The 16,891-nt window shown below is 47.2% G+C and overlaps 1 protein-coding gene across 1 annotated transcript in view; it reads left to right on the top strand.

The window, feature by feature from the left end:
* The window catches only part of LOC147709666 (vomeronasal type-2 receptor 26-like), a 102,460-nt gene extending 85,807 nt beyond the window's left edge, over window positions 1-16,653 (top strand). The window contains exon 3 of the mRNA XM_086926066.1: window positions 15,728-16,653. Within this exon, the coding sequence (XP_086782192.1) occupies window positions 15,728-16,653 (926 nt within the window). The remainder of the gene's footprint in view (window positions 1-15,727) is intronic.
* Window positions 16,654-16,891: the final 238 nt, after the last annotated feature.

Consider the following 16,891-nt stretch of genomic DNA (forward strand, 5'->3'; position numbering starts at 1 on the left):
TGTTATCCGAAGTCTTCAGAAGTGCCGGTGGGGATCTCCAAGCGGGTCATCCAATGTAGTGTACAGCCTGTTACATGGCGTCAACCGCTGCGGTCCTTCCAAGACTAGGGTGAGGAGGGTCGCTATGCTATTAGGTCCGCCGTTTGGGGTGTGACATCCGGTAGGCCCTCTGTAACTTGCTCATCCGGCAGTCCGTACAAGTATTCGTCGTCCTCGCTCCCGCGTGATCTTGGGCTGGCGTTGGAGATCAGGATAGGCGACTGTGATCCACTGAGCTCGGCCGCTATCCGGAGGGCTTCTTGTTGTTCACTTTGTATTTGCTCTGGCGTGGGGCCTATTTCCGTGTCCGCGGTGGACGACCTGGCCGGCGAGGGGCGCCGGTGCCTTCGTCTGCGGGTGCCGCGGTTTCTACGCTGCTCTGGCGGTGTGGACCCATGGCCCGTATCAATTCCAGAATCCAGCCAGGACGCAGCCGCCTCAGGAGTGTCAAAGAAATGAGTCTTGTCCTGTGCCACCACCCGGAGGCGTGCCGGGAACAGTAGCGAGTACTTGAGAGCCAGACGCCTGAGTCGCTGCTTCACCGCCATGAACGATTGGCGTTGTCGTTGGACTTGCACTGTGTAGTCGGGGAAGAACATCACCTTTGCATTGTCCACTTTTATGTCCGATAGTTTCCGGGTTTCGCGTAGGATGGCGTCCCGGTCACGGTAGTTCAGCACCCGCATAAGCATTGGTCTGGGATTGGAGCCCTCCGGGGGTGGACGGGACAGCACCCGGTGTGCCCTTTCCACCACAAAGTGCGGTGACAGTGTGCCCTCCGGTAACAGTTCTCGGAGCCAGGCCTCCATATGTTCCGCCGTCTCCCTCCGCTCCCATCGTTCCGGCAGGCCTACTATGCGCACATTGTTCCTCCTGGCCCGCCCTTCCGCATCCTCCGCTCTGTCCTCAAGGAACTCCACCCGGTTGAGGAGGTCACGTATGTGCTTATCCGTCTGAACCAGCTTGGGCGAGGCCTCCCCCATAGTTTGTTCCAGGACCGTGGTGCGTTCGGAGAGTTTCTTGTGGTCCGCCCGGAGATGTGTCAGGTCCACCGCCACCTTATCGATCTTGGTCTCCAGCGATGTACGGGTCAACTGCATGGATTCTTCCAGGCGCTCCATGGCCGCTAGCATGGTGTCCAGTTTGGAGGCAGTCTGGTCAGCCTCGGAGTTCTTCACCATCTTTCTCTTGTTCAGTGTCCCACCGGTGCCGGTCTTCGCTCTAGTCCCCCCTGACATGGGACTGGTCAACGCTGCAAAGCAGCCGGGTTGGCAGGCCTCCGCAATCAACACCGTAGAGCCCCGTGCGCGACGGCCACAAGGTCAGGCACTCTGCGCCGCTCGCTCCGGGTGGTGTGTAGCTGGCGAGGGGACCGCTATACCGCCAGGGCCTCCGGGATCTCGCTCAGTGTCACCACCTAGGGAGGGTGAGAAGGCTGTGTCACAGTCGGTGTGGGAGCTCCTGTGTGCCACTGGATGCCACTCCGAATGTCTCAACGGCGACTCGTCTCTTGGTAGTGCTGCGTGCAGGCCGGCCAGGCCGGACCGCGTGGCCTCTCTGGCCGCCCCCGTCCCCCTGGGTCCGGGAGGCTCAGTCTGTCCGGGCGACACTAGACACCACCCAGTGTGGTGCAGGGCGTTGTGCTTCTCGGCATGAGGCGAATCACGGGGTGTTGTGCGCGGGATTGCTCGGGTTCCGCTCCTGCGCGGTTAGAGTCCAGCACCCCCGATGTAAGGTCGTCTACCAGCGGGGCTGCACAGGTGTGGCTGTGGTCGTCACAGCGTGCAGGCCGGGTCCCCGGAGGCGGGCCAGGCCCGACGTCGGCCAGTGATCACTGCAGGGTAGAAAGGGGGAACAGGGGCCCAGTGCATGCGATTTCGCCATCTCTGCTGGCAGTTGCAGGGGCCCAGGGGCAACAGAGTCAGTGGAGGCCCCCAATCGGTGGAACGCGATCCCTCTCCGAGGACCGCGTGGCTCAGCGGGGTGTTCCTGGCGCCGTCAGGCAGGTGGGCCGGTGCTACAGTCTTCAATGGCCGAGGGTGTCGCCTCCGCCCCCAGATGTACGGGCTCCTGGGCAGTGGGGACGCTGGAGGCACCAGGCGCAGTTGCGCGATCCCGTTCCCCACTCCTTGCAGATCGGGGGTGGGTGCGCGCGGCGCGGCCTACCTCGTAGGGCCGGATCCCCGGCCTCTGGTGATCGGGATTGCCGGCCGGAAATGGGCCCAGGTCGGGTAGCTGCCGAGGCCGCCGCCGGTCGGAGGGTCCGTGACTCCGATCCGTCCCAAAGTCGCACCGGCGATTAATCAGGCTCCGGGGTGTACTCGGTCCAAATCTGGGACTGCCACCGCGGGAAATGACGGAGAATTGGCCCGTGGTAGGGGAGCTTCAATCGGAGCTCAGCCCGGGCACATCCGTCTACATCGCGTGCTAAGCCACGCCCCCCACAATAACAATAATGATGATAATGATAAGAATATTAACAATAATATTAATAGCAATAACAATGATAAGATAATGATAATAATATTAGTAGCAATAATGATGTTAATGATAATAAAAATAATGATGACAACAATCATAATAAGAATAGCGACGGTAATATTAATAATAACAATAATAATAATAATATTAATATTAATAATAATAATGATTATTATTATTATAATTATTATAATTATTAATATTGAGATGAGTCTGGTAGGGTCCAGGTGTTCTGGGGCACCCTCTCTTTGTCTGGCTTTTATTCTATGGCCCACTAGCATCCCATGAGCTATCATGCCAATGGTGGGAGGTGCTTGTTTTTACCGGCTTATGGCAGAGAGCCCAGGAGAGATGTGGGGGCTTGGACAAGTCAGAGGCCTTGGTCACATCTTAAACTTCAATTAACTTTGGTCTGATGCTGAAGAGCTTAGTTGATGCTTTAGGCCAGGCTGGTCCTGGGAAGGGAGGGGAGCTTAAGAATGCATGGCTCCACGTGGAGCCACGTTGGGTGAAAAGCTTAGGGAGTAGAGAGTCCTGTGACACCATGGGCTGCAGCAGGAGGAGGGAACCTCAAGAACATGCAGTCATCCAACCATTCATTCAACCACAAACTCACTCACCCATTCATACACTCATTTGCTCATTCACTTATCTGTTTATGCAATCATACATTTAAATATCCACCCACCAATCTGTTCTATCATCCATCCAGTCATGCACTCAACCATACATCTATCCACCCATCCGTTAACTCACCAGCCAATTCATCCATACCATTATTTGCCCATAATATTAATATAAAGAAATATTAGCATTTGTAGAGTACAACAGCTACCTCAAGCAGAGGTGTCCCTGTGCTTCGTGGTCAACAGCAGGTGAGGGAGGTCCAACCGAGGTACTAGCAATGGCTGAAGAGCCACGTCTTCAAGGTCTTTTTGAACTCACGTTCGGACCCATCCATCCACTGACACATTTATTCATTGACACATTCATCAATTACATGGTCACACATACAAGAAGCTGAGAAATGCTTTGTCAATGCTTGTTTCAGATACATTCAGGGATCGGAGAAATGCAAAGATTTGAAAACCTGGAAACTTGACTTTCCTGGAAAAACCTGGTCTTAAACAGGCAAAAAGAGGAGAAATGCTTTATTTCTCCTAGTTTTTGCTGTTTCCATGTATGCTGTGTTGTGCAGCACACATAGAAACAGAAAATTGCCATTGATTGGTTATGTGCAGAAAGGTTACCCTTCCTGCACATAAACAATTTAAAAAAAGTAAATTTTGCAACTTCTATGTATGTTGCATTAAGCAGCACTAATAAAAGATACAAACAGTCATTTAAAGATAAACAATCATCCCCTCAACATAGACACCCTTGCACTATGGTGCAAGGGTGCATGCATTGGCGCTAGGCTGCTAAGTTTAGCACCTAAAGTAAACAACAATGGTGGAGTTCTGGACTTTTTTGGTTCCGTCCAGAGGTGTCAGGGGACAACACCCAAAGACCCCGGAGTTCCACCTGTCTTGGTGCACAAATGAACAGAAACACGGGCTTCTCGATGGTGGCGTCAAAGACCAAAGGTTTATTACTGCAGGGACACAGAAGTCACAGATACTACACACGGGCAGAATCTAGGAGCCTGTTCGATTTGTACAAAGAGGGTTGCTCCTTATATACTGAATTTTAAGCTGGGGGCAAATTCTTTACATATAATACATTCCCAAAACCTTTGTGTCTAAAACAATAAATATTTGGCGTTACACAGGAACCGTCGATAATATCTGAGGCCAAACATTACGAAGAGAGGGGTTCCCACTAGTTTGTCACAATTCCCTGTCAATATTGCATTCAGGATCCGGACCGCCTCATCGTAAAGTTCGTTACCTCCCCCTAATAAAGATTCAGAAGGAAAGAATCAGAGCCAGGTGTGGAAGATAGAAAAGCAGGATAAGAGATGTTTGTGGGTTGTAAATGGGCAAGGCTACCAGCTTCGGCCGCCTAATCGTGATCAGGCCAACGGGCACGAGAACCAGTATAGCAGGACTGGCCTCGGGCAGAGGAGGCAGCTTTTGTCGAGTCATGCAGCTACAGCGTGATCTGGTCTAAGGTGCACGTGTCACTAGAGAGGTGAATCTCCGGCTAAGGCTACGTGTCCTTTATCCAAATGAAATGATCAGAGGTTATTGCGTATGTGAGGGCAAGAAACACAAAATGGCTGCCATGATCTAAGATGGATGCCATGGGTAGATCACAAATGTGTTTGTTACAGGAGTACTCTTGCTCGTAGTATAGCGAAAACACCAGGATATGCTAAATGGATCATTTGCGGTTCGCTGATACCAATATTATGTATTTCCGACAATGTTGAAAACACGGGTTCAAATCGTCACGGAACCTCAGACCCTCCTTTTGCCCTTACATAGGCAATTACTCAGTCTATGTCAGAATCTAATTCTATGCTCATCAGGTCAGTGACATGCTGTTGTATCATCATCCTTTCTCGTGTCTTTTCTCCAAACGCAGGTGGTTTCCTAAAACAAGTTGCAGCACAAAGACTACACAGAGCAGGACCACACTGGATAATCAGACAACATGAGAATAGGAATACTAAGATGACACCAATGACCATCAGAACCTTCCATCCCCACGCTGATATCAGAGTCCAAAACCACTCCATGAAGGACCAGTTTCCCTTGTCTACATGTATGGAGTCGGAAATCTTATGTAGCTTAGAGATCGCCTCATAGACTGTTGGAGCGTTATTAGGAATAAAGACACAGCAGCTCGATTGGATCATTCTGCATACCCCACCTCGATCTGCAAGTATAACGTCTAGAACCATACGGTTCTGCAACGTCATGAGTCTATCCGCCTGAAGCTCAGCTGTCAAATTGCTAAGGGCACCAGCAGTTTCGGTAATAGTAGATTCAACTACCCGTGTTAGCTGACGTATGTTTCTACTATTGGCCATAGGCCCCCAGAACGGAAGGAAGCCTTTGAAAAAGTCTCCAGCTTCCTGACCAGCAGTATCTTCTTTGCTGAAGACACCTCTTGCTACTCTGGTTCTGTGGTAATCAGATGAAGCAGTGTATGTCGGAGGCAACAATCGAGCAATATAACATGATCCTGAAAAGTCGGCAGGCAACCATGTATAAGCTCTATCTTGACAGATGAAGTAGGTACCCCTAGCAGTAAGAAAGGCAGGGGAAGAGTTAGCCGGAAACACATAAGTCTCTACGCACTCACTCCTCCCTAGCTGAGCCCTCGGATTTCTCCCATTACCTTGCAGACAGACTTGACCTCGGTGAGGTACGACCCAGATTGGAGTTGAGCTTTTACGCTTGCTTTCTCCTAAACTAAGGCGATACTCTGAAGTATTCCAACTTAAATACACTCGCAATTCGTCTCTAGGGTATGATGGAGTATTATTGACGTCCTTGACCATGTCAATAATTCCCTGGACTAAGGCTTTGTTGGCAGAGTTATATTTAGTGGAACGCGGTGGACGTGGAGGATAGGTTTCAAGGGCATAAGCAAAAATGGTTTGGAGGGCCTGAAATGATCCATTGTAGCTGAAAGGCAAAACCAGATAGGGAATACCTTTATCCATAGTGTGGGGTATCAAGCCACACACCCAGCAGTCTGTAGTGTTAACTACCAGTTGGTGTTGGTGTAAGAGCTGTACAAAAGTGTTGTTAATGAACTCTGAGCGTCGAGCTTGCTCATGTTCAGGAAACGAATGAAAAGAGTGTATAGAAGAAACAGTAGAAGTAGCAGGATCAAGGGGAGGTACTGTAGTTACTGGCACAAAAATTAAACTCATACCGAAGACGATTCCACCCACCAACGTTATCAAAACAATCAAAAATGTAATGGCACATTGTATCAAAAAGCATTTGCTGTGAAGAATTCTGTAAAGTCTGTTTCTGCGAACATAAATCACATTTTCTCGTTGCAGCGCAGGAAGCTCCATCTTCTACAATCCGCTCGCGACCACTGATGATGTGTACGTAGATGAAAATGCCTCTATCAGCCCTGGGAGTTCCCAGAACCAACAGAAAGATCGACCTTGTGTCAGACCCCCGCAGATTCAACTAGGCACACAGCCACGACCCTACGGCTACCCAGACGGCAAGGCAATTTAAAAAAAAAAAAAACAATAGCAAACTTCCTGGCTGAAGGCAAAAGTTCAAAATTTCAAAATATCACAATAGGCAGTTGCCTGCTTTATTTGTCCATATTACGGCTTCTTAAGTTATATCTCTGTTTCGCTGGTACTGTCTGATCGGCAAATAGTGTATCACTAGCAGCTGTTGCAGTGTTTAAGTTCGCAGATGGCAAAGTTTCTTCTGATGCTGGAGGCAAGTGTTCAGTGTTCAAAGGAGTTTTTTCAGGAGGAGAGTCAGGTTTTAGAGTGTCAGTAATCAATTCGGCATCGCTGAAAGAGATGAACTTCGGTGTGCTTTCAGATTCGGAGGCACCAATTCCCTTCTTCACCCAGTCGTCGTAAGGGAGCGGCAAAGGGACACGCTTAACGTGGGATGCGTGTACCCAGTGCTTGCGGCCAGCTACACGAACTGCTGTCCTTGTTGCAAGTAGGATTTGGAAGGGCCCCACAAATCTCGGCTGAAGGTTCTTCGTCCTCGCGAAGTTCTTGATGACAACGAAGTCTCCCGGTTTCAGCTGATGCCCTGGACTCTCCGGAGGTTTTGGCAAAGCATCGAAAACCTGTTGATGAATAAGACTCAATTTAGCAGTCAAGTCGTAAAGGTAATCTATCAACATAGGATATTCTATGGAGCAAAATTCTTTAGGCCTTGGCACACCCCAGATATTTGCCGGGCGACCAAAGATTATTTCGTAAGGGCTAAGCCCTATTCTAGAATGCACCGTTGCTCTCGTTGATAACAAGGCCAAAGGAAGTGCGTCTGGCCAGGCTAAACCTGTGGATGCTTGTATTTTAGCCATTTTCAGCTTGAGGGTGCCATTGTAACCCTCCACTAAACCAGCAGACTGGGGATGGTTTGCACTGTGGAATTTCTGTTTCAACCCTAGGCCGGCACACACACTCTGCATAACTTTCCCTATAAACTCACTTCCGTTATCTGACCATACAATCCGTGGCATTCCAAATCTAGGGAAATATTCTTTGAGAAGGATTTTGGCAGTCGATAGGGCAGTGTTGTCCTTTAGTGGATATGCTTCGATCCACCTGGAAAAAGCACAAACTACCACCAGGACATACTTCAAATTATTGCAGCGCTCCATGTGAATGAAGTCTAACTGAATCACTTCAAAGGGGCAGGAAGGGGGAGCGAAATGACCAGCTGGAGTTGGAGTTCCCTTACCAGGATTATGCATCAAGCACACCATACAATTTTTCACCACTCTCTCTGCACACTTACTGATTCCCTCATTCTTCCAGACCGGAGCCAACATCTTACAGATCCCTTTAGAACTTATATGCGCTACTCCATGCGCCATCGTCACTACTGCAAGCACATACGCATCGGGCAACATCCAACGCTGCTGTTCCGTCAAATCAATCCAACATCCATTCGAATCCAACTTGCCCGTACTTTCTCTCCATACACGTTTCTCTTCCTCAGTTGCTTCTTTCTGAATCTCTTTCACACTTTCCATAGTATCCTCGCACATTCCAGACTCAGCAATCCATCTTGCAGACGTAGCAACATACATTCTGCTCATCGTGTCTCTAGCTGTCTGTTTAGCAATTTCATCAGCAAAAGCATTCCCACGACCAACATCATCCGTGATTGCTTTATGAGCACTGCACTTCACAATCGCAACTTCAGTCGGTAAGGTTAGAGATTCCAACAAGTCATTAACTAGCTGGCCATGTTGGATCTTAGTCCCATGGGACGTAATGAAACCTCTTTCTCTCCACAACCGGCCAAAACTATGGGCCACGCCAAATGCGTACTGACTATCTGTAAACACATTCACTCTCTTTCCCTCCGCTAAAACACACGCTCTTGTTAGAGCTATTAATTCTGCAGCTTGGGCAGAATTCTGACTCACTCTTGCAGTCTCCACAATCGTCTTCAAAGTCGTTACTGCGTAAGCAGCAGTCACATCACCATTCTCCAATTTAAAACATGATCCGTCCACATACAGCGTACCATCTGGATCGGATAGCGGAGTATCCTTTAGGTCGATGCGTCCTTTTGTCTCTTCCTCCGTTTTAAAACAACAATCATGTGGCTCGGAGTCACTCGACTCTTGATCAGTCGGCAACAGCGTTGCTGGATTTAATACATTACATCTTTTGATCTGAATATGACTCGCTAGTAATGTCAGCTCGTAACCAGATAGTCTCGCACTGGTAAGGTGTTGTGTCTTCGTTCGATTCATGAGTGTATCCACTGCATGAGGAACCATGACCACTAGCATGTTGTTCATCACCAAACCAGCAGATTGTCGAATGGAAGCCGCAGCTGCCGCTGTAGCTCTCAAACAACTAGGCAACGCTCTAGCTACCGGGTCTAATGTTGATGAAAAATACGCACAAGGGCGTTGTTTATCACCAAACTTCTGTGTCAGAACACTCAACGCGCAGCCTTCCCTCTCATGAACATAGAGCGTGAATGGCTTACTGTAATCAGGTGTACCCAATACAGGAGCTGAACACAAGGCTTTTCGTAATTCAGTAAAACTCTCTTGACATTCATCAGACCATGGTACCGGACTCGGAACATTTTTCCCAGTCAAGGCTATCAATGGTTTTGCTAAAAGAGAAAAATTTGGGATCCACTGCCTACAGTAAGAGGTAATACCTAGAAAGGCACGTACTTCTCTCTGTGTGCGTGGAACACTCATTTGTGTAATTGCTTTTATTCTCTCTGGGGTCAACTTCCTTCCCTCCTTTGACAAGAGATGACCTAGGTAGGTCACTTCTTGGCAGCAGTATTGCAATTTGGAAGGAGACACCTTGTGATTCAAATTAGACAAATGATGCAATAAGGAAATTGTAGCTGCTTTGCAAGTTTCCTTGTCATCAGCAGCCACTAAAAGATCGTCTACATACTGTATTAGAGCAGAACCTGGAGGAAGGACAAAGGAATCTAACTGGCTTTTCAGTGCTTGACTGTAAATGGATGGGCTCTCACAATAGCCTTGTGGAGCGCGTTTAAATCTGAAACTTCGACCTCCTAGACAGAAGCCGAAAATATCTCTGCTTTCCTCGGCTATCGGAATGCTGAAAAAGGCATTCTTCAAGTCGATGACTGAGAACCAAGTAGCTGTAGCAGGAATCAGTGTTAACAAAGCAGTAATGTCTGGAACTACAGGAAACTGCGGAATTACAATCTTATTAACTTCTCTAAGGTCTATGACAAACCTATAAACTGGAGGCTTTGTAGGATCAGTTCGTTTCAAAATTGGCAGTACAGGACTATTGCAGACATTTCCTCTCGTTTCTTCGACTACACCTTTCTTAATCAAATCTTGCACAATCAATAGAAGTGCACGCTCACCTTCACTAGATATTTTGTATTGAGGAATTCTTGGAAATTTCACATTTGCTTTCAAAGTCACTACATATGGTGGTATTTCTAAGAGACCTACATCATTAGGACCAGTCGCCCAAAGAGAATCAGGGAGTGAACGCAGCTCTGGCGGGAGTGCATCCATTGACAAGTACATCGGAGAAGTGATATTTTTACCCAATGTGAGCTGTACTCCTTCCGGGGAACAGTACAATGTCGCATATAGTCGTTTTAACAAATCTAAACCAAGCAGATTTTCATTACAACCTGTCGTCAAAATCAGAGGTGCTTTCAAGTGACATGGTCCAACAGAAATAGACAAAGGACCAGATATCGGGTTGTAAACAGGGGCGCCTGAAAAACCTACGGAAACATTTGTTGAGCCGGACAAAGGTGCGCCAGGGAGTTTCGCATGAATGATAGAACTTTTTGCGGCACCAGTATCCAACAGAAACGGTTCGACTACACCTGATGTTGCTACTGCGACATAAGGCCCACTCTGATCCACTGGAACTGATACTACTCCCTCTCTCTGTCCATGGCTGTCCTAGTACCCATTTTGCTGAAAACCCTCATCTCCTTCACAATAGTCCTCAACAAGATATTGTTGAGATCTGTTTTGCTGAGTGGATTGTCCATTTCGTTGATCAAAGTGATTGGAAGGACGATCATTTGTTTGTGGAGGCATAGCACCTCGTCCTCGACCCCTAGAATTTTGTACGAAACCACCACGACCTCTTTGAGCTGCTGCTGCATTATTTTGCGCCAAGATCGGACATTCATTTTTATAGTGACCCTCTTTCTTACAGTACGCACACTGGTTCCACTGATATTGAGGCCTTGATGTACTATAATCTGTCCTTTGGTACGAACCTTGCTGTGTATTACTCTGATTTGTGCGAGGCGGATACGCCTGCTGTAAAAGAACTTTAGTTTTTAAATCTTTCGTTTTCTTTTCTGATTTCTCCTTTTCCTCTTTATCCCTGTTTTCGTAGTACTGCGCAGTCGCAAGTATTTGCGCAGTTGTGGAAACAGCCCACGCACTTTCTGAATCTTTTAGTTTATTGCATAATTCAGGTAACAAATTATGCACAAATTTATCGACAAATAGCCTTTGTCCTCCTTCTGTACTCATGTCCTGACCACTATGATCTACAAAAGTCTCCTCAAACCTCGTGAAGAAGTCGGAGACACTTTCGTCTTTCTTCTGCCTGCATGCTGATAACTTGTCCCAATTAACACGTAATGCTGGCATCAAGGTCTTCATTAGATCAATTATTCTACCTGGTAGATTAGCAATTAGGGGTTCGGGTTTTGCACCACCTACTTGCTGACCATCTGCTGCAGTGATAGCTGCCCAATCACCACCTAAAGCAACTTGATGATCCTCTCTACGAATTTTAGCCCACACTGGTTGCGGAACCACATTACCAAATAACATATCGATGTCGGCTAAGTTCATTATACAAGCCTCAACTGTCTGTGTTAATTTGTAATATCCAGCAGGATTCTTACGTGGATCTGGCAAGGCCTGTTTCACTGCTAGCACTTCAGCTCGCTTCCATGGAATGTGTATCCACACTCTCTGGAATTGCGCTGGAGCACCTGCAATACCAGCATTATCATCACGTGCCACTGCTTCGCGCCAGATTGGAGGAACTTCCCTCATAGGATATTGGCGACTTAGCTTCATTTTTCCTCTTTCTAAATCTCTCGGCGAACGAAGAGATGGATCATTCCTAAAACTTAAAATAAGTTCCATCGCTTCTTTTATATTATCACCCACTATCATTCCTGCAGCAAAGTCTTTCTGAACCTTAATCAAATCTTCTAAATTTGATTCAACATCATCGTCTTCTATCTCCTCACGTAACAACGAGCACATCTCGTCAAAGACATACCGTTGCGTTGGTTCTTTCCACTGCATAAAGGTGTCTAGCACATCTCTCGTACTATATCTCCTACTCTTCGAAATCCATCTGAGAGCCGTGGAATCTAAAATTCCTCGTTCTTCAGTACTTGGAAGCTGACTACGTCTCTGGACTGAGTCAGGAGTAGGAGTCTTAATTAAAGTTTTATATAAAGGAGATAGCATATTAATAACAGAATCAGTGATTCTTCGACGAACAGAAAGTGGAGTCAGCACACTCGCAGACGTGGAGAACGCAGTAGAGGTAGGAATAGATAGCGGAACAGTAGGAGTATCGAGAAAAATAGTTTGTGGAGTAGTAGGTACAGAAGCTGGCAATTCAGGAAGAGGAGGAGCTGTAGGAACATTCACATTCATCACAGGAGGTACGGGAACTTGATTCTGAGGGACAGGAGCAGGAACACCAGGTTGTCCAGCAACCGGCAATTGAATATTCGGGACAAGTGGAGCCGTAGCACCTTGTGCATACGGTGGAGGTGACCGTAACAGATAAGATAACAGAGGATCGTTTTCGGAATCCTCCAGTATTTTAGCTGTTTTCGATGGCAAGGCAGGATAGCACTTGTCAATCGCTAAGTTATGTTCTCTAATGGCTACATCTATGGCCTTCTCGCACTCGTTAGCCTGCAACTGTTTAGCCGCTTGCTCTAGAGTCAACTCTTCTTGTTCTTTCTGTTCTTTCTTCAACCTTTTCATTTCTCTCTGTTTGGATTCCTTTCGCCAATAACGGAAAGAATCAAACATTGCCGGCCGGGCTTTCTTCCTAAACAATTTCGCTTCTAAGTTGTCGAGAATCTCGGGTTCAAAACTACCATGTAATGGCCAACTAAGGACACCATCGTTTTTACAGTAACGGACCCACACCTCATTATAAGATATAGGACCCACACCGTGTTTACAATATAAGTCATATAGGGGAGTCCCAATCGGAGGAACCAGACATGAGTCCTCCAATCGTGAGTCACTGTTGCAACTAAAGCACGACAACATACAGTTTTTCCGACTTACCATTTTCAGTCCGGAACACAAAACAAACAAAACACAAAACAAATATGTGCACTCGAACCAAGAACTTAGGCCTACCAAAACGAACTGATGTATCGATACCCAAACTAAACCAAATAGATTATCGTAACTAGAACAACCAGTGATAATCTTACAAAACCAAACCAAACCAAGAACCGATCAAGGATTTTAGCAACCCTCACAAAGTAACCAGCTAGCTATCACTAAATACTTAACTGAGGCACTGAAGACGTCACCAAAGAGAAACCCGTCACGTTTCGCCGTACTAAGGACTGCACCTCGGGTCCAAGACAGGGCGACGGTCAAGGCAACGGCCCACTGCAGCCGTCCTGAACGGGAACCCTCGTGGAAGAGAACTTCGGGCCACTTTTGCGATATGCCGGGATCGATGAAGTGGGGCGCCTCCCTCAGGAATCTTCACACGAAGCTTCTCGAACTCTTCAGGCTTTTGGACCGGTACCGAATGACGTCGCCCCACGTTGGGTGCCAATTGGAGTTCTGGACTTTTTTGGTTCCGTCCAGAGGTGTCAGGGGACAACACCCAAAGACCCCGGAGTTCCACCTGTCTTGGTGCACAAATGAACAGAAACACGGGCTTCTCGATGGTGGCGTCAAAGACCAAAGGTTTATTACTGCAGGGACACAGAAGTCACAGATACTACACACGGGCAGAATCTAGGAGCCTGTTCGATTTGTACAAAGAGGTTTGCTCCTTATATACTGAATTTTAAGCTGGGGGCAAATTCTTTACATGTAATACATTCCCAAAACCTTTGTGTCTAAAACAATAAATATTTGGCGTTACACAGGAACCGTCGATAATATCTGAGGCCAAACATTACGAAGAGAGGGGTTCCCACTAGTTTGTCACAATTCCCTGTCAATATTGCATTCAGGATCCGGACCGCCTCATCGTAAAGTTCGTTACCTCCCCCTAATAAAGATTCAGAAGGAAAGAATCAGAGCCAGGTGTGGAAGATAGAAAAGCAGGATAAGAGATGTTTGTGGGTTGTAAATGGGCAAGGCTACCAGCTTCGGCCGCCTAATCGTGATCAGGCCAACGGGCACGAGAACCAGTATAGCAGGACTGGCCTCGGGCAGAGGAGGCAGCCTTTGTCGAGTCATGCAGCTACAGCGTGATCTGGTCTAAGGTGCACGTGTCACTAGAGAGGTGAATCTCCGGCTAAGGCTACGTGTCCTTTATCCAAATGAAATGATCAGAGGTTATTGCGTATGTGAGGGCAAGAAACACAAAATGGCTGCCATGATCTAAGATGGATGCCATGGGTAGATCACAAATGTGTTTGTTACAGGAGTACTCTTGCTCGTAGTATAGCGAAAACACCAGGATATGCTAAATGGATCATTTGCGGTTCGCTGATACCAATATTATGTATTTCCGACAATGTTGAAAACACGGGTTCAAATCGTCACGGAACCTCAATGGTCCTTGACAAAGAAAGATTACAATTTCAATAATTATAGGCTACAATGTGCACTATAATGAACATAAAGTCCAGCCGGACTTCAAAATGTATTTGATAGTGAGATAGGTCAAATTTAAAAAAGCAACAATAGGGCAGTGGGACACAGTCCTGTATCCACAACGCTATACATACAATACACAGTACAATTAACTAGGGATTTTCAGGCATTGAAAAGGTACAGGAGCAAAAAAGGAAATTTTCAATATATTTGCTTCACAAATGTAGAAAAAACATGATTTTTAGCACAAGGTTGTCAGCTAGTGTTTAGACTACATAATTTGTCGACGGCGTTTCGATCCAGTATAGGATTATGGATCATCATCAGGACATTCAAATGCTTGCCTGAATTGAAAGCCTATAGGGTTGTGTTAGGTCAGGGTCGATCGGGCTGCCAAGATAAGGAGCCAGGAAGGGGTGTACCAACGGTTCAAGGTAAATTCCAGAAGAGCTGGTTAGAGGTTGGCCGACTTTGGCCTGCGTGGAACCTAAAAATTGAGGGTCCCCGGGTTACGCACTGGGCTGTACAATCGGTGTTGACAGTGCGCCGCTGTTAATGCACGGACCGGTGACAAGTCGCAATCAAGGTGTGCGCAACCGGTTCCAAATGAGGCACCAAAAATTTGCCGATTCCTAGATTCGGCTGCAGGGCGTGGAAGCCTGTGGTGAGGCTCCTGTCAGGGAGTTAATTAACAATGAGAACCCGCATACCGGTGAGATGTCGCAATCAAGATGTGCAGAACCGGTTCCAGTTGGGGCACCTAAAAGGTTGCCGATTCCTGGATACGGTTGCTGGGTGCGGAAGCCTTAAGTAAGGCTCCTGGAGTTCTCAATGGAACTTCCGAAACCGTCTCCGGAGCACGATCGCGCCGTAGAAGTTTAGCACCAGCGCAGGGGGAAAAGCAGGGCTGCACTATATTGTTGTAAAAATTGTGCAGCCCTGCATTTCCGAAGTGGCGCAGTGCGGCATTAAGCCAAGAAGGCTAACGCCGCAGTACGTCACTATGTTTTAAATATGCCCCTTGCTGTCTTAATACCCCTGTGATGCTTCCTTGGGATACTAGTAAAAAGCTGCAGAGAGTACTACATCTAAATGTAAAGATTCATACCAGGAATTAGAACGTGGTATGTGGAAGAAGAGGCATATTTCAGGCCTCTGAGTAATGTTCTAGCAATGTGTTAGCTTTCCATCCTACACTAAATGCGTCACCATTTCATGCTTACTAAGAATATGATGACTTTCACTTGTTTAGATGCAGCTGAGTGTCAGCGATGCCCGGACGATCAATGGCCCAATGAGAGGAGGAATATGTGTGTCCCCAGAGTAATCGAATTCCTCTCCTACGAAGAACCGCTGGGGCTGGTGTTGGCCATTACAGCCACTTTCCTCACACTCCTCGCTACTGCTATTTTGTGCACCTTCCTATGGTACCGCGAGACGCCCATCGTCAGAGCCAACAACCGCGGGCTCAGCTTCCTCCTACTCATTGCACTCATGCTCTGCTTCCTCAGCTCCTTGGTGTTTATCGGCCAGCCCACCAGCCTCAGCTGCATGGTCCGACAAACCCTCTTTGGAGTCATATTCTCTGTTAGTATCTCATCTGTTCTAGCTAAAACCATTCTGGTGGTCATGGCCTTCAATGCCACCAGTCACCACAGCCCTTGGAGAAGGTGGCTGGGGCCCAACACAGCCAACGGAGTTGTCTGCCTCTGCTCAATGCTCCAGGTCATCATATGTACTGTTTGGATACTGAAGTCCCCTCCATTCCCAGAAATGAACAAAGAAGCTAATGAGGGAAAGATCATCTTCCAGTGCAACGAAGGGCACTCCTTTTTCTTCTACTCCATGATGGGATACATGGCGCTTCTTGCCCTGGTGAGCTTTATTGTGGCCTTCCTAGCAAGAACTTTGCCTGCCAGCTTCAATGAGACAAAGCTAATTACTTTTAGCATGCTGGTGTTTGTCAGTGTGTGGTTGTCCTTCATCCCAGCATACACCAGCACCCGAGGCAAGTACATGGTGGCTGTGGAGGTGTTTACCATCCAGTCCTCCAGCGCCGGGCTACTGGGCTGCATTTTCTTTCCTAAATGTTTCATTATCCTGCTAAAACCCAAGTTCAACACTCGAGAACATTTAAAAGAGAAAGCAAATTATGGCAATACAATGATAAAACCTTAGCAAATGTTGAGTGTTTCCTTTAGGATCTTGAAATGTTTTCAGTAAAACCACAGTTCATGGGCTGGGCTACATCACTGAAGCTTGCACAAGTGTTTTGGTTGTGCAACCAACCAGAATAAAAGGGAAAGTCTTTTAAATATGAAGGCTTCAGATATGATTCGTATCAAGTGGCAAGGGAGTATATGTATAGAACACCATCACAGAATGTAAATGGCCAGTTTTTAGGTCTTTCATAAAG

This window comes from Lissotriton vulgaris, chromosome 6 (genome assembly GCF_964263255.1).
Source record: "Lissotriton vulgaris chromosome 6, aLisVul1.2, whole genome shotgun sequence".
NCBI classification, from domain to species: Eukaryota; Metazoa; Chordata; class Amphibia; order Caudata; family Salamandridae; genus Lissotriton; species Lissotriton vulgaris.